The 26,024-nt window shown below is 41.2% G+C and overlaps 1 protein-coding gene across 2 annotated transcripts in view; it reads right to left on the reverse strand.

Moving 5' to 3' along the window:
- NELL1 (neural EGFL like 1) overlaps window positions 1-26,024 on the reverse strand; it is an 831,926-nt gene that overhangs the window by 433,472 nt on the left and 372,430 nt on the right. For both annotated transcript variants that reach the window (XM_004752144.3, XM_004752143.3), the window contains exon 13: window positions 452-577. In XM_004752144.3, the coding sequence (XP_004752201.2) occupies window positions 452-577 (126 nt within the window). The remainder of the gene's footprint in view (window positions 1-451; window positions 578-26,024) is intronic.

Below are 26,024 nucleotides of genomic sequence, written 5' to 3' on the forward strand. Positions count from 1 at the left end.
TACCTGCTGAGCACTGCAAGCCCTGCCATATGGGGGAAACTGAACATCAGCACATGTCAATCCAAAGTTTTGACTGGCTCCGATAAATGCCCAATCCCCGACCAAGAGGTACTCTGTTCCCCTCTAAACTTAATCTTTGTCTTTCTTGATGGGGACAAAGTACATTTTCTTATATTCAAAAACATTCCAGCATGACAGAAGGAAAATAATTTGGTAATTTTCTATCCTTAAAACTGATGTCTCTAGGCCCGCTGGGAGTAAAAATAAATTACACAGATAGAACTCCTTTTCGCACCTTTTTCTCCAAAGGGAAGGGTAAAATAATGCAAGAGGAAAAACTAGCTGGCTGGGTTACAGTAGTACCGACGACACCTGCAGCTAAATTTAACAACACACCTAGGGTGCAGAGAAGGGGTAAATCAGAAAATTGAAGTTGCTTCTTCGTGCTCACCTGTGCAAGAGAAGTCATCGACTCGAATGTAGCCTGGGACACAGTCACAGCGATATAACCCAGCCAAGTTCACGCACACAGTATTGGCATGACAGTAATGCATCTTAGCCGCACACTCATCAATATCTGAAAGAGAACAAAAGAAGCAACATCACAGTTAGGTGAAGGAATGAACCCTACTCACTGTAATCATCTGACAAGGAAATTGAAATAGGCAAATGTCCATCAAAGCTAAGAGAAAAAGCAAGATGCAGTAAACACAAAAACTCAAATGCAAATTCAGCTGCATTCAGGTTCTTTAGATCCCATCTTGAGCTGAAAGTATTTGGAGAAAGAGGCAAGGTGAGATGTAACAGTTAAAAAACCAAGATGTGGGGCACCTGAGTGGCTCAGTGGGTGGGGCCTCTGCCTTCAGCTCGGGTCATGATCCTGGGATCAAGCCCCCATTGGGCGCTCTGCTCGGCGGGGAGCCTGCTTCCTCCTCTCTCTGTCTCTGCCTGCCTCTTGGCCTACTTGTGATCTCTGTCAAATTAAAATAATAATAATAATAATAAAAATTTTTTAAAAAGAAACCAAGATGTGGGGCACCTGGGTTGCTCAGTGGGTAGAACCTTTGCCTTAGGCTCAGGTCATGATCTCAGGGTCCTGGGATTGAGCCCCACATTGGGCTCTCTGCTTGGCAGGGAGCCTGCTTCCTCCTCTCTCTCTCTGCCTGCCTCTCTGCCTACTTGTGATCTCACTTTGTCAAATAAATAACTAAAATCTTTAAGAAAAAAAAAAAAAAAGAAAAGAAAGAAAGAAGCCAAAAAGTATGAAGATTGAATTTGCTGTTATTAGTCTCTCTCCAAGGAGGATGGTGGAGTTAAACATCCAAAACCAAGGAGTTCTGTGTCCAATGAGTTGATACCAATTAATATTTATCAGATGTCCACTGTACATGGTGTAGCTTGTATCAGAGAGATCAAGAAGATCCAGCCCTCTCCTCTCATGTGTCTTACTAAGACATGCTTTAATCCATCTGTTAAAAAATGATGGCACAGCCAATTTCTCCCATATTGTACTATGAATATAGACAACAGCTGTTGTCTAATGCAAACTGACATCTTTTGTCCCTTGACCTGGAGATCCCTCCCATGTGACAGAATAATGGGCTGATTCAACAAAAAGATTTCTTTCTCTCTGAAATGGCAGTCAGAGCATCGCCCGCTTCCTCATCAGCATTCATGGTAAGAACTGAAATAACCCAAAGCCTTAAGCAGAGACTTGAGTCTTTCCTGGAAGTTGTTTTCAAATATGCCTTGAGTGTTCGTTTTACTCAAAGTGCTTATGGAGATGGAAAAGAAGGGATGGTGGCGCACAGCATGAGGACCTAACACAAGGAGAGTTCTAGCTCTGGTTCTTCCAGTTACTAGCCTGTGTCTTGCATTTAACCATGCTGAGTCCCTGAATCCCTTTGTCATACAGGTCAGTTCTGAACCTACTGCTTCACATCTTTCAATTCATTATCTAATATAAGCCCCATTCAATTCCATGATCCGAGTACAGCACTTCTGACATTCTGAAGTCTAGAATATTGAGGCTTAGAGAAGTTAAATATCTGGCCACAAAGTCGCCCTGTTCGGATTTGAACTTAGCAATCAGTCTCTTACTTGCCATGCTTTACTTCATGGAAGCACCTTGAAAAAGACAGAGGAGCGTAGTGTTACTATGAAGGTAACCACTCAAGTCCTAAAGCACTTCATGTGCAGCAGCAAGGATAAAAACAGCTATGACGGGGCGCTAGAAATCTTACTTATTGATTTTAAAAGTGAAAGAAGATTGACTTATTTCCTTATGAAACACACTGAAAGAGTATCAGATTCTTTTCAGCACTAAAGATCTGTCAGTCCATAAATAAAAGTTAGTGTGGAATAACTGAGGTCCTAGAAGGACACTCGTAGTTAGCAAGACTTCCTTAAATGTGAGGACAAAATACCAGAAATTACTGAAGTGCTTCAGGCAATAAACGAAGTGTTCTACTTACACAAGATCATGTGCTTCCAAAAATGATCTAAGACAATGCACAATTAAAATAAAAGGACAACGGGACTATAAAAACTATGTAATGAGATTCCATCAAGCTAGGGTATGAAGGGAACTCTCCAACGAATTTAAGATAGAAGAGTAACTGCAGATAAGCATGAGATGCAATTCAGATCTTTCTGGCACCCAGGGCATTAGAATTCTTTAACAAGTCGATCCCTGGCATCGTTGAAGCATTTTGCTTCACCGAACAGTGGATATCACAAAAGTCAAGAGGAAAAGATTTCCAGAAAGGAGTGATGATCACTTTGGTCACCTACTAAGAAGTTGAATAAGATCAAGACATCACTAACCACGAGATTTGGCATGAAGTAGTTCACCGCTGACCTTGACCTAGGAAGTGTAGATTTGGGAAGGTGGTGGAGAAAAGCCTGAGTCAAGTCAATTAAAGATGGGAACAAAGAGGAAGGAGCAGAGAAAGAAAAACAAGGCAAACCTCTTGAGATTTTTTTTCCCCATAAAGAAAAATGGGGTAGTAGTTCTGGGGAGACTCAGTGTCAAGAGAGTCTTGCATCAAGATGGGAGAGATCACAGCACCTTTGTATGCTCTTGGGAAGGATTCGATACAAGTGAGGCAAGCTGATGATGTAGAAGACAGAGAGCATTGTGGGAGCAAAGTCTTGTGGGAAGCGGTGCCCAGGTTGAACGAGCCATCTTGACAACAAGAACCAAGCCGAGATCAGGGAAGACGTGGAGCTGGCTGGCAAATTTAATGGAAGACAGAGGAAGTAGCTCTCCTTAGCTTATTTTAATTTTCTCAATGAAAATGAAAAGAGAGGGTAACACCTGATAATTAAGAAAGGGAGGAGGTATCAGATATTTAAGGAATGGGGATAAGGTATTAAATAGTCATTTTGATAAAAGGGGACAATTCTTCAAGCGGATAGTTGAGGGGCTAAAGAGCTGCTGTGATTTATGATTGTGAACGAGTTAGTGAGAGCAGTCAACATGGCCATGTGCTTTTCTCCAATTTCACTCAGGTATTCGGGGGCAGGAGAAGGGTAACTGGAAAGTTTGGTGCAACCAGAGATGAGTTTTTATCCAGATACAAGTCAAAAGAGATATAGGGGAACTGAGGGAATAAGGAAAGAGTTGGTGATAATGAGGTGTCTAGGAATCTCGCCTATCAAGGACAGATGTGAGGACATGAAGAGGGAGGCAAACAGCTGAAAGCAGGACTGGGTACTAGGGATGGGCACTGCACTGCACTTGTCAGATATCACTTCAGAACTAGAGAATTTAATCCCCCAGCTAATGGGACTACTGTCTGCTAATGCCATCAGTTGTTATCCTTCTAGGGAGACTGTCCTTGGCTAATGAGAGATTATACAGTCACCGTCACACTTCATCCTGGGAGTGATCTACAACAAAGACTGATTCTCATTGACCCCAGCTCAAGATAATTCTAAAGGACCATCCGGATTTCAGAGCCCTCAGCGAGATTGAGCTAACTTCTCCCTCTGTCCAATCCTCCATTCTTGCCTTCCCCAGAGGCCTTCATGCCAGGAGCATTCCCTAATAATCTCCCTGCATCCCAGCGTCCAGACCAGAGTTTGCTTCTTTAGGGAACCCAAAGTGCAGCAGGAATTTTAAGGGAGGCAACGTGTGGTTACCATGAGGGTACTAGAATGCAGGAGCTAGAAAGCTAGGAGACAGGGTTGAAAAGTGATGTGCTTGACATTAATATTTTGGAGGTCATTCAGCTCCTGTTGATTCCAAGGTCTTTCATGCAACAATGCGGGGAGTGGAAGAATAGATCCCTCTAAGTGAGAGGCTGGGAATACCAGAAGCAGCCAGGCTTTGGAGGGAGTTGGCTGGCACTGGTGTTGTTCCTCAAATATTACCAGTTTTCCTTCTCCAGGGCACACCATACAAAGGTACTTCCCCATCCTCTTTGAAATTAAGCATAGCTATATGACTAGACATGATGTCTGAGCAAAGCATACCACCCCTAGGTGAAAAGATTAAGAGCCAGCACTTGGCTTACCACATTTTCTTGTTCCTGCTTTGGAAATCATGGAAACACTCAGCCTGGGTCCCTGAGTGAGGAGCCGGCAATCAGACAAGCCTGATGACGACGCTGCATGAGCTAGAAAGAGGCTTCTGTTCATTTAAGCCATCGGGCCTACCCTGACTGGTGACTAGAAAAAGCATCTCCAAGAGATCATTAAGCTTGATCTTAAAAGATGAACAGAAATTCACCAAGGAGAGACCAGAGGTGGGGAAAAGCAAGGGAAACTACAGAGGCTAAACATGTTGTCTCTGCAGAGTTAGGAAGGGAGAGCATCAGCGAGTCGTTTATCCTTCTACTAATTCTCCTTCTAGTAGGCCCTGAAGCAGAGGATGACCAAAATGCCACCACAAACCTCACAGCCTGGCAAGGCATTGAGCAAAACTTTTAAGTTCTACAAGGAATGGAAGACCTTTAACAGGGGGATTGGATGTGATCCAAGAGAGCCAGAGAGGCAGTCTCTGTGGATGTGACGTTTCATCGAAGACCTGAAAGGTGAAGGTGAGAGGAATAACATATCAGACAGAGAAGAATGTTGGAGAAGAATTAGGGGAAGGACCTTTGTCTATTTAAAGTGAAACTGGCAAGGTAAGCTCAGGCCGGATCCTGCTGAGCCTCGTGGGCCACGGGGAAGGAGTCTAGACCTTAGTCAAGTAGGGGCACAAACCAATTTCTGTTTTTAAAATATCACTCAGCTGTAGTGAAAAGAATAGATTGGAGCTGGCCAAGCTGAACGCTAAAAGACCTTGGTATTTGACTCTCCGAGATACAGCCACACTGAATTCTGTCTCATTCTTTAGGGAGGTCCAGACATTCTTTAAGATGAGAAACTAGTCAGGACTTGCCTGAGAGGCAGTTCAATCTTCAGCCCACGGGCCACAGCTGCCAACCGGCTGCTGACTCCAATGAACGTTCCCCTGTCCTGGACCCTTGTCGGCTCCTCCCAGAGAGAAACTCCTGGCTCGTTTCCCTCAGGCCACTGGATAAGTGATGAGAGGCATCTGCCTCATCAAGATTTGAAGGAGTTACTTGGTTTTAACAAGCTTATTTTGACTCAAACAGCTGAACCATCCCTTTGTTTCAGGGGATTCTCAGACTCTGAATAAAAATATTTTCAAAAACAGGATGGGGGGATGGTTAGAAGATTCCAGGGAGAACTTCTCCAACCTCTTCTCTCCACAAGTCACACTGGACGCCATGCCATACATCCCCACTGGACCAGGGAGGTATCTCTGCACTGGTTTCATTTTCACTTCATATCATTGATAATTTCAGGTCTTGCGGATCTCATAATTTTCTGGTACCAGTCCAAAAAGGGCACCAAAATAAAGCAGAAAAATTGATAAATGTGCCAGAAAATTATACTGTTACAACCTTATCTTTGTTGCTTATTCCCCATCATGCAAATACAAGATACAAAAACTACCTAGTTATAAAACTAATGCAGAGGGGAGGGAAAAAAAATTGTCAAGTGTTTAGAGTCCTCTAGCTGGGTCCCTTGAGGAAAGAATAGAGAAGGAAGGAAGGAAGGAAGGAAGGAAGGAACTGAGAATTTCCCTGTTTTCTGGATGGGGCTGGGGATGGACCAGCAATCTGGCTAGTCCATTACTAGCGGATGGACTAGCATCCACATTTGCTGAAACAAAGATTGCCTCTTCATCCTCGGGGAAAGGCACAACCCTGCAGACAGTTTCGATAGGACTCAAGAGTGCTTCAAAAGCAAATCTGATTATAGAATGCATCAGAACAGAATTAACGAACATCTTCAGAGTTGAAATATCCTGAGAAAACAATCTTGAGAACTAGTGAGGTGAGATTTTTAAAATGAGCCTAAGACAAATGCTGCTTATTGTTCACAAGGATTTCGACAGGTAATGAATAATTACAACAAAAAGCAAACAAACCCCAGAGAGAACTCCCTAATTAAAGAACTCACTGAGGCTCACAGGAAGAAAAGCATAACGCCCAAAGCACCAGAGATTTTAACCTGAAAGCCATCTGACCTTTGCCCAGATGGTGCCGGTGCTCTGTCTGAAGTTGATTTCTTTATCAAGCAAGGGTCTCTCCTGGTGTGACATTCAGTCTAAATCCAAGAGACAACAAGAGGCTAAGCCTAAGGCTGAACCTCAAGGTGGAGACTAGACACACTCTAGTCCCAGTTCAAGTTAAAGGTTTCAATCAGTCTAAAAAGTTTTTATAAGAACAACAGTTAACCTAATTACTGGAAGGATGAATGGGTTGTTTTGCTTTTTTTTTTTTTTTGCCTTTTTTTTTTTTTTTTTTTAAATGCACCATTAGGCACAGGGTAATACCAAGAAGAGTAAGAGGTTCCATATGTATAACCTCAGAGGGTAAAACTAGGAACAGCTGCCTGGCACCTGGTTAGTACTCATTTCCATGAGTATTTCTCATAGATGTCATTTCTATGTATTAGAAATGTCATGTCTACGTACTAGACACTATGCTAGGTAGCCCCAGGTAGCATCTCATCACTCCATTTATTCTACTTGAAAGAAATAGGTAGCCCCATGTCCTGATGAGGAAACGCGGCTCGGAGATTTTTAGGTGACTTGCAGAAGGCACAAAGTCATAAGCCTAAGAGACTGTGTTTAAATCCACATGGTCTGACTTCAAAGTTGGCACTGTCCTCACAGTATCATTTCTAGCCTTTGAAAATGATTCAATCCTGTAACTTCATTACATGTGTCTGATGCTGCCAGGAAGCCTGTGGAGCCCCAAAACAGGTAGCAGGATTCTCTTCCTACCTTGAACCCACAGCTTGATACAGTCTCAATGCAGGTTGCAAAAGACTGATTGTCTCCTTTAGGATTAGAAACTAGAGACAAAAGTTCTTGTTTTTTTTTTTTTTCTTTTTAATATTTTTCGAGAAACATTTATAAACCCCACTGCAATATATATCAGCCGGAGTATAATGGGGCTCAAATTACGATTCATTCATATAGATTGCTTGTCACCTTTGAAATATTGGAGCTCATCTTCTGGTGGTCTTTTGAGGTAATAAAAGTACATGATTTATGTCCCTCCCCAGGATGGTAAAGTAGTTTGTTTTCATTTTAAAAAAGGTATACTTATGGACTTTAAAATGAAACTTGATGTGGCATAATGATTCTTCATGTATCAACAGATTCCATCTGCATAAGAGTTCAGAGCAAACACAGAGCCAAATTTGGCATTATCATCATTAAATTAGAGTGCAGGGTCTGGGTAGCTAAGATAGAAACAAATGCAAAGAATTCCCTTGATAAAATGGTGTGATCTACTCAGACTTGTTGCTAAGAATTTCCTAGAAAAAGGCAACATGGAGAAGGTGAGAAGGTTGGGGCTGGGGGGTTGGTAGGAGGTGGTTAGGCCTCCTTCTCATGCACATTTAAAGAAGGAAACAATGGGGAAAGCAAACCAAAATTTACTGAGACTGTACTCTTGCAAGCACTGTGGATATCCCATCTCATTATTTCTATAATTTCCATTTCCATGCCATCAAATATTTCCATCATTTCCACTCCATTTCCATTATTTCCATTTCTCATTATTTCCATCCATTTCTGACTAGCATCAGAAACTACATATAGAGTACCTAGAATTTTAACCCAGGTCCCTGGGACTCCAAGAAGCATACTTGTTCTACTCTGACTGCTGGACCAAGAGTACTAGGTTGACAGCAAGAGTTAAGTTATACTTCTGCTTTTTATATTAGCTAACTATAAGCACTGGCAGGCCACATTTTCTTCCCTAGATCTTGATTTTCCCATCTATGATATCAGGGAGTTGGACCAGAGAATATCAAAAGACCATCCACCCACCCGCCCATTCTAAAGTTCCTGACATAATCAAGCTTTCTGTCCACAGATCATGAAAGCCTACTGAAGCACTTTCTCTTGAGCCACCCCCTCTCTTCTCTTATTTTGAGCAACATACAGATGTTCCAGAAACTTTCTCAAGACACAAGTCCTAAAGAATACTATTCAGCTCATCCATGTGTTCTCACTGTTCTTTGATACCTACAGTCAACTGAGTTGCATCTCCCCTGAAACCAAGAGCAGCTAAAATGAGCACACATATAGCCATACAAAGGCATTGATTTGGACAAGTTCTCCAAAGACTAGTCATTTAACCTGCAGGGCAATTCTACCAGACTGGAATTTCCTGCCTTTGCAGAAATCGAGTTTTAAAAACATGGTGGCACTGGCCAATCAGTTGTTAGAATTATCAGTGCTCTCCCTCTGTGTCAGGCTGGATATATTTTAAAGTCTATATGGTCTCTGACTTGAACTTATAAAAATCCAGTCTGGTAGACAAGATATGGATTATTATGCTCTATTTCAGATAAGAGAACAGAAGCCCAGAGAAAATAGAAACAGAATCCAAAGGTAGACCAATAATCATTGAGCTGATAGCAAAATCAAGGTCTTCTAACTCCAAAACAAGTGCTTTATCCAATGTTCCATGCTTTTCTATAATCACGGTTTTCTTCCTGAAAAAATCAAATGCCTATAGAATCTAGAAATATAAATCAAGTGCCTAAAGAAGGTAGAAGATCTATATACAAAATATGTCCCTCCCACAAAGAAAGCCATTTTCTCTTACTTTTCTTAAAACATACATCAATCTTTCATTTTCCTACTTCCAAGAATAAACAAGCAAACAAAAAGGTTCTATCTTTCAGGGAGAAAGCACAGTGCAAGGCCAGTGACTCATGGAAAGTGACAGTGCATCTCAGTGGTGAAAAGATAATCGCAAGACTTTTGACTGTGAATAACCAGAGCTCCAGTCAGATAATGCCATGAAGGAGTAGTAACACATCAGTGCATGGCACTTACTATGTGCTAAGCACAGTTTAGAATTGTTTAGTAAATTGTCTAAGGTCACACAGCTAGAAGATGTACCTGAACTGCCAAGATATGAATTCTGGTAGAATGGCTCCAGAGTCTAACCTCTAAACCCTCTACTACTGACTCTCAGTGATTGGGCTAGATCTCTGATCTTTTTAGAGAAGTTGCATATTGAAGCATTGGGGTTTTTTTTCTTTTTTTTTAATTTAATATCTTTTTAGTGTACCAGAATTCATTGTTTATGCACCATACCCAGTGCTCCATGCAATACGTGCCCTCCATAATACCCACCACCTGGTTCCCCAACTTCCCACCCCCCACCCCTTCAAAACCCTCAAATTGTTTTTCAGAGTCCATAGTCTCTCATGGTTCATCTCCCCCTCCAATTTCCCTCAACTCCCTTCTCCTCTCCATCTCCCCATGTCCCCCATGTTATTTGTTAGTAAGCATTATTTTTTTTTTCAAATTTCCATCCTTTCTTTTCCCAAACATTTCAAACCAAGCAAAATATATCTATCAGATTCAAACCATGAATGTCTGTGCCTTAAACCATGTTATCACAAGGAGCTTTCATGGAGCAAGGAAGAAAGGAGGAAAAGGAGGAAGGGAAAGAGGAAGACAAGAAGAAGGGAGGAGAACAAGGAGGCACGAAGGAAGGGAAGGAGAGAGAAAAGGAGAAAAAATGGTAAGTCAACCTAGAGAAGGTGCCTAGATAACTTCTACGGACTAAATTGTGCACCCCATCCAAATTCATGCTTTGATACCCTAACCCCCAATATGATAGTATTTGAAAATAGGGCTTCTGGGGGGGGGGGTAATTACATTTAGATGACACGATGAGAGTGGTGCTTCAAGATGACATTCATGCTTTCATATGAAGAGGTTCTAGATAGTTTTCGCTTGCTCTACCATGTAAGGACACAAGAAGAACACAATAATCTGTAGGCTAGGGGAGCCTTCACTAGAACCCAACCATAGTGATACCCTGATCTCAGACTTCCAGCCTCCAGTATGGTGAGTCAATTCATTTCTGTTGTTGAAGCCAACCAGTCTATAGTGTTTTCTTAGGCAGCTCCAAAGCTAATAAAATGACTCTTTTTCTCTCTTGCCTGGTGAAATGGATTTTTACATCATCATCTAAGGTACATGTCAAACAATGTCTAATCTAATATTTGCAGATTAAAACTCTAAATAACCTTCTGGTCAGCCCATGCACAGTAAAAAAAAAAAAAAAAAGTCTTCCTAGAGTTACATACACCATAATGTAGAAATTAGGTTGTTGGTTTTCTGACATTTAAATGTATTTTCCAAATATAGCTATGTCATATATTTGAAAAAGTCATGCCAGGATATTTATTTTCCCTGCTGGGTTCAATTTCAGAATCAAATTCTATCATAAAATAGCATATCTCTGTGCCATTGGAAATCAAAGCATATAAATTCTTAGCTGACATTGAAAAAGCATTGTAAGACACCACCCTAAGATTTTTTTTTTTTTCCAGCCTGGCATCCTGACTTTTGGGAGTGTCCATAACCTGATGTGGAGTATCTGCAAGGAAAGCAGCACAATGAGTGGAAGCTAATTCGTGCAAGCTGTGCTGCAGCCTTCCTGAGTCCATCTGTATCTGAATTCTACTTTAGCCAATGGTGCCAGCAAAGCCAGTGAGTTCTTCCAAAGAAGTCTAAGGTTTTCTCATGAGGTATGAGTCAGTTGGACTAACAAAGAACATATTGGAAATGTACAAGCTACCATGGTCTCTGGTCTTTCCTACAGTTGAGAAAGAAAATTCAAGAGGTGTTAAGAGATTGCTGGATTCCACTGGAAGTACAGATCCACAGGTCAGTGGAATGTGGTCCTTGTCATCAGGCTTTTAAACAAAGTGAAAAAAAAAAACTAGCCAATAAAGAAACTAATCTAGCAGTCACATGAACATGAACCTCATAAGTCCTACTAGAGAAGGAACTGTCTAATTCCAACAAAGGGAACTGGGGAAAAATTCACCTACAAGATACCTAAGTCTTGGGAAGGCAAGATGTCTTCCTAAAATGTTAATGACCTAATCACCAACTGAACGGGGCAACAATGTTTTATTTCCTTCAAGCTTGTCAAGATATAATTGGCACATAACACTGTGCAACTTTAAGGTGTATCACATATAGATATGATACACTAAAATACAGCAGAATGATTACCACCATAGCCTTAGCTTATATTTTCATCACATAACCACCACATTTTTGTGGTCTTAAGTTTTAAGATCTATTCTCTTAGCAACTTTCAAAGCATCTTAACTAGAATCACCACACTGTACATTAATACCAGAAACTTATTCATCTGGTACTGGAACTTTGTACTCTTTGACCATCAAAAGATGAATGGATAAAGAATGTGTTGTATGTATATATATGTACCAAAGAATATAATTTAGCCATGAGAAAAAAGGAAATCCTACCATTTGAGACAACATGGATGGACCTTGAGGGTACCATGCTAAGTGAAATAAATCAGATAGAGAAAGACAAACACTGTATGATACCACTTCTATGTGGAATCTAAAGGAAAAAAAAAAGTCACAGTGACAGAAACTACAACAGTGGTCACCAGAGGCTTGGGGCATGGGAGAAATGAGGAGATGCTGGTCAGCTATTCTTCTGCTTTACAAAGATAAAGGAAAGTCAGCTGAGAGTGAACAAGATGAGGGAGAGCAATGCCACCAGCAAAGCCATCTATAGCTTCTTTATCTCTGGTCTCAACTACCCTTTATAGTAAGCAGAATTTATCGATCACTACTTTGTGCCAAGCATCGTTTTAAGCACTTTGTGTGTATTCATTCCATCTTCACAATTACCATATAGATAGGCACATATTAATATCTCTGTTTTATGGATGCACAAGAGGCTAACTAGCTAGAAGATGACCTTGGCATCCACTCTATTCTTCCTTTCCACAGGCCACCTGAGCTTCCCCCTTCTCAACAGAGTACCTTCCTCGGTTAATTAAACAGCAATTTGCTGTAGTCACAACTGGACAAATTATTTATTCACCACTCTTACCATGCCCTGAAAATAAAATGCACAGGCTTTAGTCTTTTAAAAATAAATGATTTGGTGCCAGAAGTTTACATCTGACTCACGGCAGCACCAAATTAACCAGTGATTAATTATCAGACTGTGAATTGCATAAATAAACAGGGTCCTCAAGACCAATGAGCAGATAGTTAATGAACACAACCTACATTCAATAAAACCAGTACCTGTGTTCCGGCATCTATCTGTACGATGAATGACTATCAGCTGAACATACTCAGGAAGGCAGGCTATGTCTTGTGTGTTTCCTCACGTGGAGAGATTCCTTAGATGAAAATTCCTTGATTTCTTGAACAGAAATCAACATTATTCCCAATTCTTACATGTTTGACTAAATCTATGAACTCCAATATGAAAATCAAAACCATAAAGTATTTCAGCTGATTCTTAAAAATGAAAAAGTCCAGAATCCTATACTATGTGTCTATTGAGAAAATACAAAAATGAATGGTTGGGAAGAGGGGGAAAAAATAAACATCGAATAATGACTTGTAACCCATTTTCCTCTGAAAATACAACCCAAAAACAGAAAGAAAAACAGCATTCAAAAGGCAGGAAATGGAAGACAGGCTGGTTTCCATATAGTTCACTGGTCTTCAACTATTTTTTAATGGAAGAACCCATTAAAGAAAAATGAAACTCACACTGTATAGCCTTTATGAAGCACCAGGCACTACCCTAACACATACTAATTCATTTAATGTTCATCATAACCCTTTGATGTAAGTTTTCGTAGCCATTCATGTGTACAGATGAATAAGTTAAGGTGTGGAGAGACTAAACAGCTTGCCCACAGTCACATAACAAGTAAGGGGCAGAACTAAAACTCAAGTCTGGGTAGACCTGGCTCTAAGTGTAACTAAGTGTAATCACCTGCAAGGGCAGGTGGCACTTAGGCACAAGGGCAGCCCTTGGGGGAGCAAAAAAATCTTAGATATAAAAGTTGTGATTCTCTAACGTATATGAAATACATGAAGAGCTATATGGAGTATCTGTGGTATTAAAATTTCATGGGAGGGTGATAAGGAAAAAAAATGTCTCAAAGACAACTTGGGGGCAAATAATGAAAAGAAGCTTAAGAAACACTGCTCTATACTGACCTGCCTCTACCTGAAATATTATTTAGCTTGGAAGCCCAATATAGAGAATAGAATTAAACACTACATCAAACTAACAAGTTTCTGCACAGCAAAGGAAACCATCAACAAAATGAGAAGGCAATCAGCAGAATGGGAGAAAATATTTGTAAATCATTTATCTGAGATGGGGCTAATATTTAAAATTAATAAAACTCATCAAAACATTGTATTAAAAATTAGCCAGAGGATCTGAATATTTTCCCAAAGACCTACAAATGGTCAACAGGTAAATGAAAGGTGCTCAATATCATTAATCATCAAAGAAATGCAAATCAAAGCCACAGGGAGGTATCCTTGCGCACTTGTGAATGGCTATTATCCAAGGAATGCACACACCCCAAGGTTCATAGCAACATTATTTACAATAGCCAAATAATGGAAACAGCCCATGTATCTATCAGCTAATGAATGGATAAAGAAGATGTGATATATATGTACAGAATGTTACTCAGCCATTAAAAAGAAAGAAATCTTGGGGCGCCTGGGTAGCTCAGTGAGTTAAAGCCTCTGCCTTCAGCTCAGGTCATGATCCCAGCATCCTGGGATGGAGCCCTGCATCAGGTTCTCTGCTCAGCAGGGAGCCTCCTTCCCCGGCTCTCTCTACCTGCCTCTCTGCCTACTTGTGATCTCTGTCTGTCAAATAAATAAATAAAAAAAAAAAAAAAAAAAAAAAAAAAAAAAAAGGAAGAATGAAATCTTGCCATTTTCAACAACATGGTTGGAGCTACAGAGTATTATGCTAAGTGATATAACTCAGAAAAATACAAGGACTATAGGATCTCATTCAAATGCAGAATTTAAGAAACAAATGAACAGAGAGGAGGGGAAAAAAAGGGAGAGGCAAACCAGGAATCAGACTCCTAACTACAGAGAACAAACTGAGGGTCCCAGAGGAGAAGGGGTGGGGGTAAGTGAAACAGGTGATGAGTGATACACTTGTGATGATGAGTCCTGGGTGTCGTATGAAGTGTTAAATCACTAAATTACTGAAACTAATAGTACACTGTATGTTAACTGGAATTTAAATACAAACTAAGAAAAGCAGTGTTGGAGAGGATGTGGCAAACAGGAAACACTTGTGCACTGTTGGTTGGAATGTAAATGAATGGAACCACTATGGAAAACAGTGTGGAGGTTCCTCAAAAAACTGAAATTAGAACTACCATATCCCCTAGCAAGCCCACTCTTGGGTCTCTAGCTGAAGAAAGCAAAAACACTAATTCAAGAAGATACATGTATCCTCGTGTTCACTACATTATTATTTATAGTACCCGAGATATGGAAAAAGCCTAAGTATCCATCAATGGATAAATGGATAAAGAAAAATGTTATTCACTCACAGATAACTCTTCCCAGTTCTGACAACATGGGTGGACCTAGTGGGTATTATACTAAATGAAATAAATTAGTCCAGAAAGGACAAACACTGCATGATCTCACAGATACATGGAATCTAGAAAAACTGAACAACAAGAAACCACACCAAACTCATATAGAAAGCAGAATGGCAATTGTCAGAGTGGGAGGGAGGTGGGTTGGTGGGGGGAGTAGTCAAAAACTACAAATGGGGCACCTGGGTGGCTCAGTTGGTTAAGCCTCTGCCTTCAGCTCAGGTCATGGTCTCAGGGTCCTGGGATCGAGTCCCACATCGGGCTCTCCACTTGGCAAGGAGTCTGCTTTCTCTCTCTCTCTCTGCCTGCCTCTCTGCCTACTTGTGATCTCTCTCTGTCAAATAAATAAATAAAATCTTAAAAAAAAAAAATGTCCTGTTATTGGAAAAATCAGTTCCGGAGATGTAATGTGCCTCATGGTTAGTGTATTTTACAACACCATTTTGTGTTTAAAAAAAATTCAGCAGGGCTGCTCTGGTAAAGAAGAGGCATGTCATTAGGATGAAGTGGAAAAAGGTAACAATCCACCTGGTAGTTTATGTGAATAAGGCTGCAATGAAGAGGGCATACAAGTTTCTGGTCAATCCCCTGTTTTCTGTTCCTTTAGATGTATATCCAGGAATAAAAGGATTGAGCCAGCTGGTCATTCTATGCTCAGGTTTTGAGGAACCACCCAACTGTTTGCCATTGTGGCTGGACCTTCAGTGGAGGTTTCCAGGGGCTGAGAAGGGTCCTTATTGTTAGGCAGTTACAGGGATGCTGTGGGGTGGTGAAAATGTTTCCGAAATAGATAGTGGTGATGGTGGCACAACACTGTGAATGTACTGAATGCCACGAAACGGTAGGCTTAAGAATGGCTAAAATGGCGAATTTTAGGGTATATGTATTTTACCACAATTTGTCAAACAATGCAATGTATCAAAGATCAATGACTTGTACACTTTAAATTATGAACTGATGGTTTGTGGATTATCTTCTACAGTTGTTCTTAAAAAAAAAAAAAAAAAACAAGGGGGACAATCCCAAGCCTGTAATTCTCCTTTCTCAGGAAAGAGGAAACACATACGTCCCTGAGTAGCTGAAACTCAAGGAGCTAGAAAGAAAAAAAATGTGTGAAATCTTAGTTCAAATCCCAGCTTGCTACCAATTACTGTTACTCTGGGCAAGTGCCCTGATGTTTCTGACCTTGGGTTTCCACATCTCAGAAATACAGTGTTTTATATGAGATGCAGTGAGATGGTTTCATTACGCACATTTGTACTTTGCACGGCATTTCAGACCTCAAGAAATGTCCTTAGCTGCTACTTCTCTTTTGGTGAAAAGGTAGCCTTTCTCAACAAGCTACCCAGCCTGGGTCTCCTCTGTGGCCAGCCCTGGGGATCCCAGTAATAATGAGTCATCTCCTCAAGTTACTCTCCTCTGCCTGTCAATGACTCATGCACTGAGGCGGCCAAGGCCCCTTGACTAGATCCTTCCCAAGACACAAAGGGCAAGTCATTTTCCTCTGAGTCCTGCAGCTCCCCCCTGGCCTCAGTAAGATTTCCACCTCCTGCCCAGACAAACTCCCTTTTCCCTTCCCCGGCCTGAGTGCAGAAACAATTCCTCAGACCAATGATGGTGGGATGTTTTGGAAGGTCTTTGTGGATGACCGGGGCGGGGGGGGGGGGGCACAGTTGCAGTTCTGCAAGGTCTTAGTCCATTAAGTTGTGAAAAATGAAAATGCCTGCACATAAACACTCAAAATGTATGCTAAGTGGAAAGCTCTTTCGGAAGTGGCCAAAGAAGATTCTTGACTACATTAAAGGCTGATAAAGATGGACTGGTCTTCCTAACCTAGATAAACAATCTTAGAGAAGTAAATTTAAATACCCATGATATAATAATTAAAATAATGATAATAATAACATTTCTTAGATTTTAAAAAGTGCTGATATCCATCCTTTTAGATAGGTACTGAAGTCTAACGTAGAAACACGCCTGAGAGCTACAAATACATCTTAGAATTTTAAAATACACCTCCCTCCATAGAACAGAGAAAGAGGGAGAGAGAAGGGAAGTAGAAATGGAATTGGAGAATAGAGAATATCAAGTGCTTATCTACAAAAATGTACCAGGTAAGAAAGCTGGAGAAAGAAAACAGAACCAGAGTGCCATCAACGACAATTTCCTCCCTCAGGATCTTAACACACTTGTGTCCTGGGAACACCTAATTCAAGATGAAGGTTCTCTTACCAAATGATACCATCAGGTCTCTCTAAGAAGTTCCATTAGGAAATGCCATGCCACTTGTCTTCCCAAGGACTGTGTCCTGCCTTCCTTGGGTGGAGCAGTACAGGGCAGGCGGACTGGTCACAGTAAGTTTCTGGGGGACAGAGTGCTTCCCTGGGCTCAACTACACTTGATGAGGTGGTGACAGAGATGAAGACATCTCGGCCAGGGCTTCCAAAGTCCATGAGTGGAGACAGAACGCTGTGAGCACTTTAGAGGAAACACACATGGAATGGTCACATGGGAGTGAGGATCAATCCTACGTAACAAAGGACATGACACAAGCGCTCATCAAAAACAAAGAAATGTTCACAAGCTCGATAAGGGAAAAGGTCAGACATGGAAAGGAAAGGATTACCAGAGGGAAGATTCAAGGGCATGAAGAAGACACATCCAGGCGTGTGACTTCACAGGACAGAAAGGCAATAGGGGTACCACAGAGAACTCAGGAAAGCGTGAGGACGGTGAACACAGGACCAATCAAGGCAGGTCTCGAATGCCATGCTAAGGAGTGTGCAATTCATTCCTGAGGTCAAGGGGAACAGAAGTGCTACAGGAAAATACAAGCGACATGGAAATATAAGGGAAGCAATTTAGGGGTAAGGGGAAATCTAAAAATACTTTTATTTCATTCTTAAATAAAACAGTAATGAGGTGTGGGCAGGTGTCTAGAACAAGCGATTTTGGACTGCTTAGCTCATGGCTTAGATCTGTAAATGAATGAATAAATTAACAGAATTATGAAAGAGTTTTACACTAGACAATAATAGAATCACTGACAGGTTTTTACAAGCTCCTTTTGGCAATGTGTAGAGTATGGATCTGACAGGGCAGAACTGGGGATCACACTAAGAACAGTGCCAGCAGAATGGGGGTAGAAGTAGGACTGTAGTGGGTCGGTAAGTGGAGACAGTGCATGCACAAGCTTGAGGCTAAAAGATGCTACCTAGGGGGAGTTTATGATTTTAGGGGTAGAGCAGTTAAAGAAAAGCAAGACAAGGAGCATAATGAAGAGGTATGAGAATGAAGGCGATTATAGTCCCAAAGATAAAAATCTCCAAGGTTGGACTTTTGCCCAAAACGATGGCATTGCTCCGCATGGAGGTGAAGCCCAAGCCACTAGACACCAAGGACCTCAGTGAGTGAGGAGGAGTGGCCAGGATATCTGTCACTGACAGCAACTAGAATGGGGAGCAGGTGTTATGAGCGGATGGTCGGGACTTCAAAAGAAGATCGTGTATGAGGACAGACGATACTACTCTTGATGCAGTAAAGCTGTCTTTGGAAAAGCCGATGCTGTATTTGGGCTCCAAGGTACATTGCCTGTGAAAGAAAATGCAACCTGCACTCAGAGAACTACAGCAGAGCTGTATCCCCAGAGAAATGCAAGGAGGCTAAGAGATGAGGGGCATTCTGCAAGGAGTCCAAGGGCATTTGTTTACAAGGCGGCCCAGTTTCCAGGAAACAGTGCAATGGGAGAAATAACAAGGAGAAAGAAAGATCAGGTCAAAGGACACCAAACATAGACTTAGAAGTAGGCACTTAAAAAAGCCCATTGATCAGAAGGCCTGGCAGTTTGTGCAATGGGTCAAGATGAAGGAAATTGAAGGGAGTGTGCATCACGCAGGTGCAGGAGCAGATCACAGGCAATGTCAAAGGCCTGATGAAGCTATTCGGTCCACAAGTGCAGCCTTTGCCAAGGGACCAAACTGAAAATGCTAGGGAGGTTTCTGGCCAAGGAAGAGGCAGAACTAGTGGCAAATTTACCATGAAAACTAAATAACCCCCAACCCGACCCCCATCCCCAGCAAGAGGACTCTGCTCAGGGATTAAAAGATGGAATCTGCAGGTGGCAGGGAGAACCACTCCCGTTTGTCATCCGGAATGTGGACAGCTTTCAGTGGGGACGTTGCAGCAAGCCCGCGTAAGCTCGTGAGATCTGATTGTAAGTTTACAAATCTAGTCGATGGCTTCACATCGGCAGCAGTGTGCAAGCTATGGAAATCCACCAACTCTACAACCAAGGCCCTCTGCTCCCCAATCTCTGAGCCATCCAGCTAAACACTTCCTTGCACACCACAACCTGCCATGTCTTTGTTCCCACAGCTCACGGGAAACTCGACTTAGGTCTCATACTCCAACCTGCTTCTTCTCTACCCTGATCCTACCAGAGCATCCTCAGCCGAATGGCCTCCCTGCCTACACTTCTGCAATGAGCCTGTTCCCAGCAACTCCAGCTCCAGGTGTGCTCACCCTAGACCCCTCCCTGGGCATACCGGAGCCTCCCACTGCCTGGCCACCCCTATGTTTTCCAGCTATGAGGTCTCTGCACGACAAGTATTAGCAGTAGATGAAAAGATCCGGATGTATTATGTATCTGTAACATACACACATGTCTATGACCTTAGGCATATCTGTTGCCTAGTTCCTTTTCTATGAAATGGCTACTTTGTCAAAGTACTTCCACTTTGGATGGTTTTTGAGGATTGATCACATATGTGAAATGTCTAGAGAGGTGTGCCTGGAATGCAGAAGGGCCTCGGTTTTCCTCGTTCACTCCAGGAGGCAGGTGCAGCTGTTGCTGCTCCTGGAGTACATAGTATGTCTGTGTGCAGGACTCTGTTCTAAGCTCCTTCTACATATTATCTCATTTAAATCTCACTAGAACATTAGGCAGTGACATCACTCACACCATTTTATAGATGGGTAAAACTAAGGCACAGAAGAGTTCGGTAACATGCTAATGATTAGACAGCTCATACGTACCAGAGCCAGGATCCAAAGCCAGGCAGTGAGTATCAGAGTGCTCCCTCTTCACTGCTGAGCCCTCTGCCCAGCAGTCCCCACTCCCTGCTTCCTTCCCTCCTACATCACCATGGATATTCCATCTAACCTGTAACCAAGTCAGTACTGAGCCAAATCCTGAACCACTGAGTACTAGTAACAGACTTCAACCAAGAGGATGATAAAGCTATTCAGAAAAACCTATGCATAGGGGCACCTGGGTAGCTCAGGTCGTTAAACATCTGCTTTTGGCTCAGGTCATGATCCCTAGCACTAAGCAGAAAGCCTGCTTCTCTCTCTCTCCCTCTGCCCTTCTCCCTGCTCATGTTCGCTCTCATACATGCACTCTCTGTCAAATAAATAAAATTAAAAAAAAAAAGAAAGAAAGAAAAGAAAATCATATGCTTAAAAACAAATTCAAATCTTATCACCTAGCATTATTGGATGCCACTTCTCATGTGGTACCTTAGACATGGGTGTATTTAGTGTCCATCAAGGAAACGGGTGTTCTACCTACCTATCCTTTTAGCAAAAACAGGCTTACTATCCAGAGTCCATCTGAATTTCACTCCACAAAAAAGCCTTACCTTTCCATCCTCCATTTTTCTACTGGGTCCCTTGTTTCACCTTGTACATATTACTCCTGATTCAGGACCTACTTTGATAGAACTGCAATATTGCCTCAACATCCATAGAGTCAACTTCTGTAAAGTTAAATTATATCATCAGTATTTACCATTCGTCTACTCCTCTGCTGGCCTGATTTTTTCAAAAGCAAAGGCTACCTTATATTTCTTTGTCTTTAACACTCATGACAAACAGTACCTAATATCCACTATGAGCTAAATAAAACATATCATTGAGGATGAATAATTGGATGTACAGATACCTGGAAGGATGACAGCAGTGGAGAAAACCTAGGATGACTATCTCAGATATTAACATAAAGGTCAGAATTAGAAGCATGGTCAGATAAGAACTGGTCCTATAATGAACACTTCCCCCCCCCTGCCTGGTTCCTTCATTGGAGGCTCAAATATTTTTTTAAATATTTGCCTCTAAAATTGAAAATGAACCTCCACAGATTAGCACCCACTCCTATCTATGCTCCTATGCATTTGCTATCAGCTTTAGAAATAACCTCATTTATTCACTAAGTCCCCTTTTTCCCATAACTGGGTTATTTAAACCAAAGTTATATGAAGGTCAGTTTTCAACTTAGCTGGAAATTCCATAGGTATATTTTATAATGCTCAGAAAATGTGCTGAAATCTTTATCTAAGCTTTTTAAACAACGGGGTAAAAACCATTGGGTGATATGATCTATTTCCCAGGTTCAAAAGAGGTCTTCCTTCAGAGAAGAGAGTAGTTATTAGTAAGAAGATATTTGGTCAAAAACAAATTGCCTGATGTTGGCTAAGACACATTGTATGTCATACAAATACAGCTACGATTTACTGAACACCTATTAATGTGCCAAGAAATGTGCCCTCGTTAGCTTTAATCTACAAGCTTCTACTTTATAGGAAAGGAAAGTTGGGTTTGGAAAAGTTAATTAAATTTCCTAAGACCATATGACTCGCAAGTGGCAGAGCCAGAGTTGCAATCTGTGTTTATTTTGAAGTTCCAGCTCTTTCGATATATGATTCTCATAAAAAGATTATACCTAATAATAGAACTGGTTGGGAGAGAACATATCATAACAGCATTCTTCTCACCAGAACCAATATATCCTGTATCTGAGTGAAACTGTGATCTGTCTCCCCACAAGCTAGAGGTTTTGCCTCACATCCAAATTCCATCCAACAGAAAATAACCTCCATCAGACATACTCAAGGACGTTGAGTTGTCAAAGCACTACACTGTGTACCTGAAACTAATGTCATGTTGTGTGTCAACTACATTTTTAAAAAAAGGAAAGAAGACGACATTTGTTAAAGTCCATATGAAAATGACTTTCTTTCTTTTCCAAGTAAGCAGGCCAAGAAAGCCCAAGTTTAAGAAGACATTCTCTACACTAAATGGCACCAATCTCATCACTAATTTGCCCTTCTCTAAGTATCAGGCCCTTCCATGAGCTCAAGACCACATGGCTGAAAAGTGACAGCGCCAACCCTGACTCTCAGACATGATGACCTCAAGGTTCACTGCTGTTTGTCAAAAATACGCCACCACACCATCAACCCAAATACCTGCTAGACCTGAAGAGAGAAAGCAAAGAGGGAGAACCCCAATGCCTTGTACCATTGTTTATGAATCACATCATGGCCATCTTCTGTACTCCCTCCTAGAAAGGGGTGTTAACCATAATTTTTATGGCTTACATCCAACACCATCATCCATGACAAACAATGCTCTTCAATACTGGGAAGATGAACTAGCCTTTATAAATCCAGCAGAGACCAAGTGTTTCTGGGTCATTTAACATCCACTCTTAGGTCATTTCTCCTCTTTGTGGACTCTATTGTCTCTATCACTGTACATCTCAAACTCCAGGAAGTGGCAGAACAGAAGTCAAACCCCCATAGGAGATGAAGACAGTCAACTCACAAATATACCACGTTCCAGGAGAAGCCCTGATTCCTCCATCCTCCACCAGAGCTGGAGAGAAATGAGCCTTGAGAAAGTTCTTGCCACAGTGCTCCCTCCCCCAAATAAGAGCCATCATGACCATCTGTCTGTAAAAAACACCTCTTCCGCTCATATTTGTTCCAACAAAGAACCACCACGGAAAGCCTTCTGTCCCTAACACTGGATACTCCTTCCTCATTGGAAATACTCCTAAACCACTCTCTTGCTGTCCACCAAGGACTGCCAATGCTCCTGAACAATTACAAAGTCTCCCCCATTCCCCAAAATCCCTACCTTAATAGTAAGCATGCCAATCAGAGACTGTCTCAGCCTTTCCTCTTTTTACTCTGTAAAACTGACAACCCTTTGTCAAACTTCTGAATCCTTTGCGTAAAATTGAAAGTAACGGCCGATGGCTTCCCTTGCCACAAGTTTATGAATAAACAGCTTTATTTGTTTTGCCTTGGCCTTAGTTTTGTTTCCTACAGAATTTATACAGTTGGCAATACTAATATGCATCATAAACGAGGAGTCTGATGCATGCTTTATAACCCACTCCTTCTGTTCAGAAGAAGCAGCTACTAAAAGAGGGATGCCATTGTCCAAAGGTGGAAAGAGACATATCCACAATTACTTTTTAATCCTAAGTGATTACTTTGTTTAATTTCTTAGGTGTATTTCAAGGGATTTTTAGGTGAATTTCAAGGGATTACCACGTTGATTTTTTTTTTATACATGCCCTTTTACCCACCTGGAAGATGGGAATAAAAAGCAAAACAGACATGTTAATCTAAGTAAACCGATTTCCATATGCTCAATACACCTATTTACTTTTGCAATCTATTAGATTTTTCTCTTGGACCAGGATGAACTCAAGGGTATGATACGTAAAATGAGTCATCCCTGCCTTAGCATCGCTTTACTCTGAACAATTATGCTAAAATAGCTGTCACTCAGCATTTTGATCTATTTCCCATCCCCCACCCATTTAGGGACTTCGAGTCTCCTTTTTATCTCAAACTCTTAGACCAGCTGTGTCCTATCTCTGGGTTGTGATATTGACTAGCCTCTCTCTAAATTCACACAGATGCTATCTTCAGATGATGAATCGGAGCAGACTACCCATATAATTGATCTCAAATTCCCCGTGCCCCCGACAACCTTTAGCTGTGGCATTTTGAAGGACTTTGCACCTCTTTGAAAAATTAAATGCTGATGAGAATTCTGATGGGAAGACGTCTCTCTCTACCTAAAAAATGCTGCAGATCTCCCAAGAACTGTGAATGCTGACCTCTATAACCATTTTGAAGATAAACTTTTAATAAATTAGATGTCTGTGGTAAGAAACTAATACTCTCTCACTTTGCAGCTGGGGAAAAAAAAAAAAAACTGTATTTACTTGACCTGTACATGCAACATAAGATAGTGTGAAGGAAAAATGACTTGTTGTTATCAGTACAAATCCGTTGAATTTGTCCAGCTTATGGATACAGCTGACCCAAGAAGAGGCAATGAGTTGGTAGACAGAACATATATAGGCATTGAGCTCAAATGCAGCTTTTGGTCTGGGCTTACTCACTGAATTGTATTACTCACTATATTGTTTTATTGTATTGCTTATTCACTGATTGTTTTAAGCAAATAAATTTATCTGATCTTCACTTTCCTTATATGAAAACCTAATTCTACCTCGCAGAATAATTGTGATAATTAAAGAGAAAACAATGGGTGCACCTGGGTGGCTCAGTGGGTTAAAGCCTCTGCCTTCGACTTGGGTCATGATCCAAGGGTCCTGGGATCCAGCCATGCATCGGGCTCTCTGCTCAGTGGGGAGCCTGCTTCCTCCTCTCTCTCTCTCTCTCTCTGCCTGCCTCTCTGTCTACTTGTGATCTCTCTCTGTCAAATAAATAAATAAAATCTTTAAAAAAAAATAGAGAGAGAGAGAAAACAATGTACAACATAGATGCAGGTGTATAGAAGTACTCTTTTACTTACTTCCATCAAGATTATTATTTTGCCCAGACTGCTGTGTATGTTTGAAGCTCAAATTCCGTCTATTAGCTGTATTAAGAATGCCTTGTAAAGTCTCTCAAATTCACCTCCTCCAAACATAAAGTTAGCATTTAGCTAAATGAAAACATTAGTGCTCTTAGTGAGCTGCAAAATCAAAATCATCTTTTTCTAAAATAGGTCATATGCCCAAAATTAAAACAACTGTGTAATGTCACAAAGTTCACTGCTTAAAACTCTAGAGGATGAAAAAGAGGATACAGAGCACTCTCTTCCTTCTTTCCCTTCTTTATCCACATTGGGAATAGTCACTCAACTTGCATTACTGAGAGCAAAACAAGTGAGTGTGGACAGGTGCAAGGGTGTGACACAGCCTTTGTCTACAAGCCCATGGGGGAGAAGGTGCCTACCACATGCAACTTACCCAGGTTTCTGATTCCTTACTCCTTCCAGAAAGCATTCCCTAAGCAAATACTGCATTTCAAGCATGGAAGATAGAAAGATAATGCAGCTGCCCCTCACATATAAAACAAAACAAACAAACAAACAAACAAAAAAAACCCTACATCAGCTTCATGGTGTTCCCACATCAACTTCGGCCTTCAAAGTTCACTCCTCATGAATCAGATCATATCCCTCTCTCGCTTAAAAGTCACCTTTGCTTTCTTTTTATATTTAGAATAAAACCCGACTGGCTTCCTGTGGTTCTTTCATGACCTGACTTCTACCTGTCTTTCCTACATTTCTGTCCCAAATTCGATTCCACACCAAATTTTTTTTTAATTTTTTTGACATATAATATATTATTTGCCCCAGAGGTACAGGTCTGTGAATCATCAGACTTACACACTTCACACCACTCACCATCGTGTCCATAACCCAACCACCCTCTCAGTCCCCACACCCCCAGCAGCGCTCAGTTTGTTTTGTGAGATTAAGACTCTCTTATGGTTTGTCTCCCTCCTGATCCCATCTTGTTTCATTTTTTTCCTTCCCTACCCACCAAACCCCCTGCCCTGCCTCTCAAATTTCTCATATCAGGGAGATTATATGATAATTGTCTTTCTCTGACTGACTTATTTCGCTAAGCATAATACGCTCTAGTTCCATCCACATCATTGCAAATGGCAAGATTTCATTTCTTTTGATGGCTGCATGGTATTCCACTGTGTGTGTGTGTGTGTGTGTGTGTGTGTGTATACACCACCTCTTCTTTATCTATTCATCTGTTGATGGACATCCATAGTTTGGCTATTGTGGACATTGATGTTATAAACTTTTGGGTGCATTTGCCCCTTTGGATCACTATATTTGTATCTTTAGGGTAAATACCCAGTAATACAATTGCTGGGTTGTAGGGTACCTCTATTTTCAACTTTT

The sequence above is a fragment of the Mustela putorius genome, unplaced genomic scaffold (assembly GCF_011764305.1).
Source record: "Mustela putorius furo isolate JIRA1106 unplaced genomic scaffold, ASM1176430v1.1 tig00003859_pilon_pilon_pilon, whole genome shotgun sequence".
In the NCBI taxonomy this organism is placed as follows: domain Eukaryota; kingdom Metazoa; phylum Chordata; class Mammalia; order Carnivora; family Mustelidae; genus Mustela; species Mustela putorius.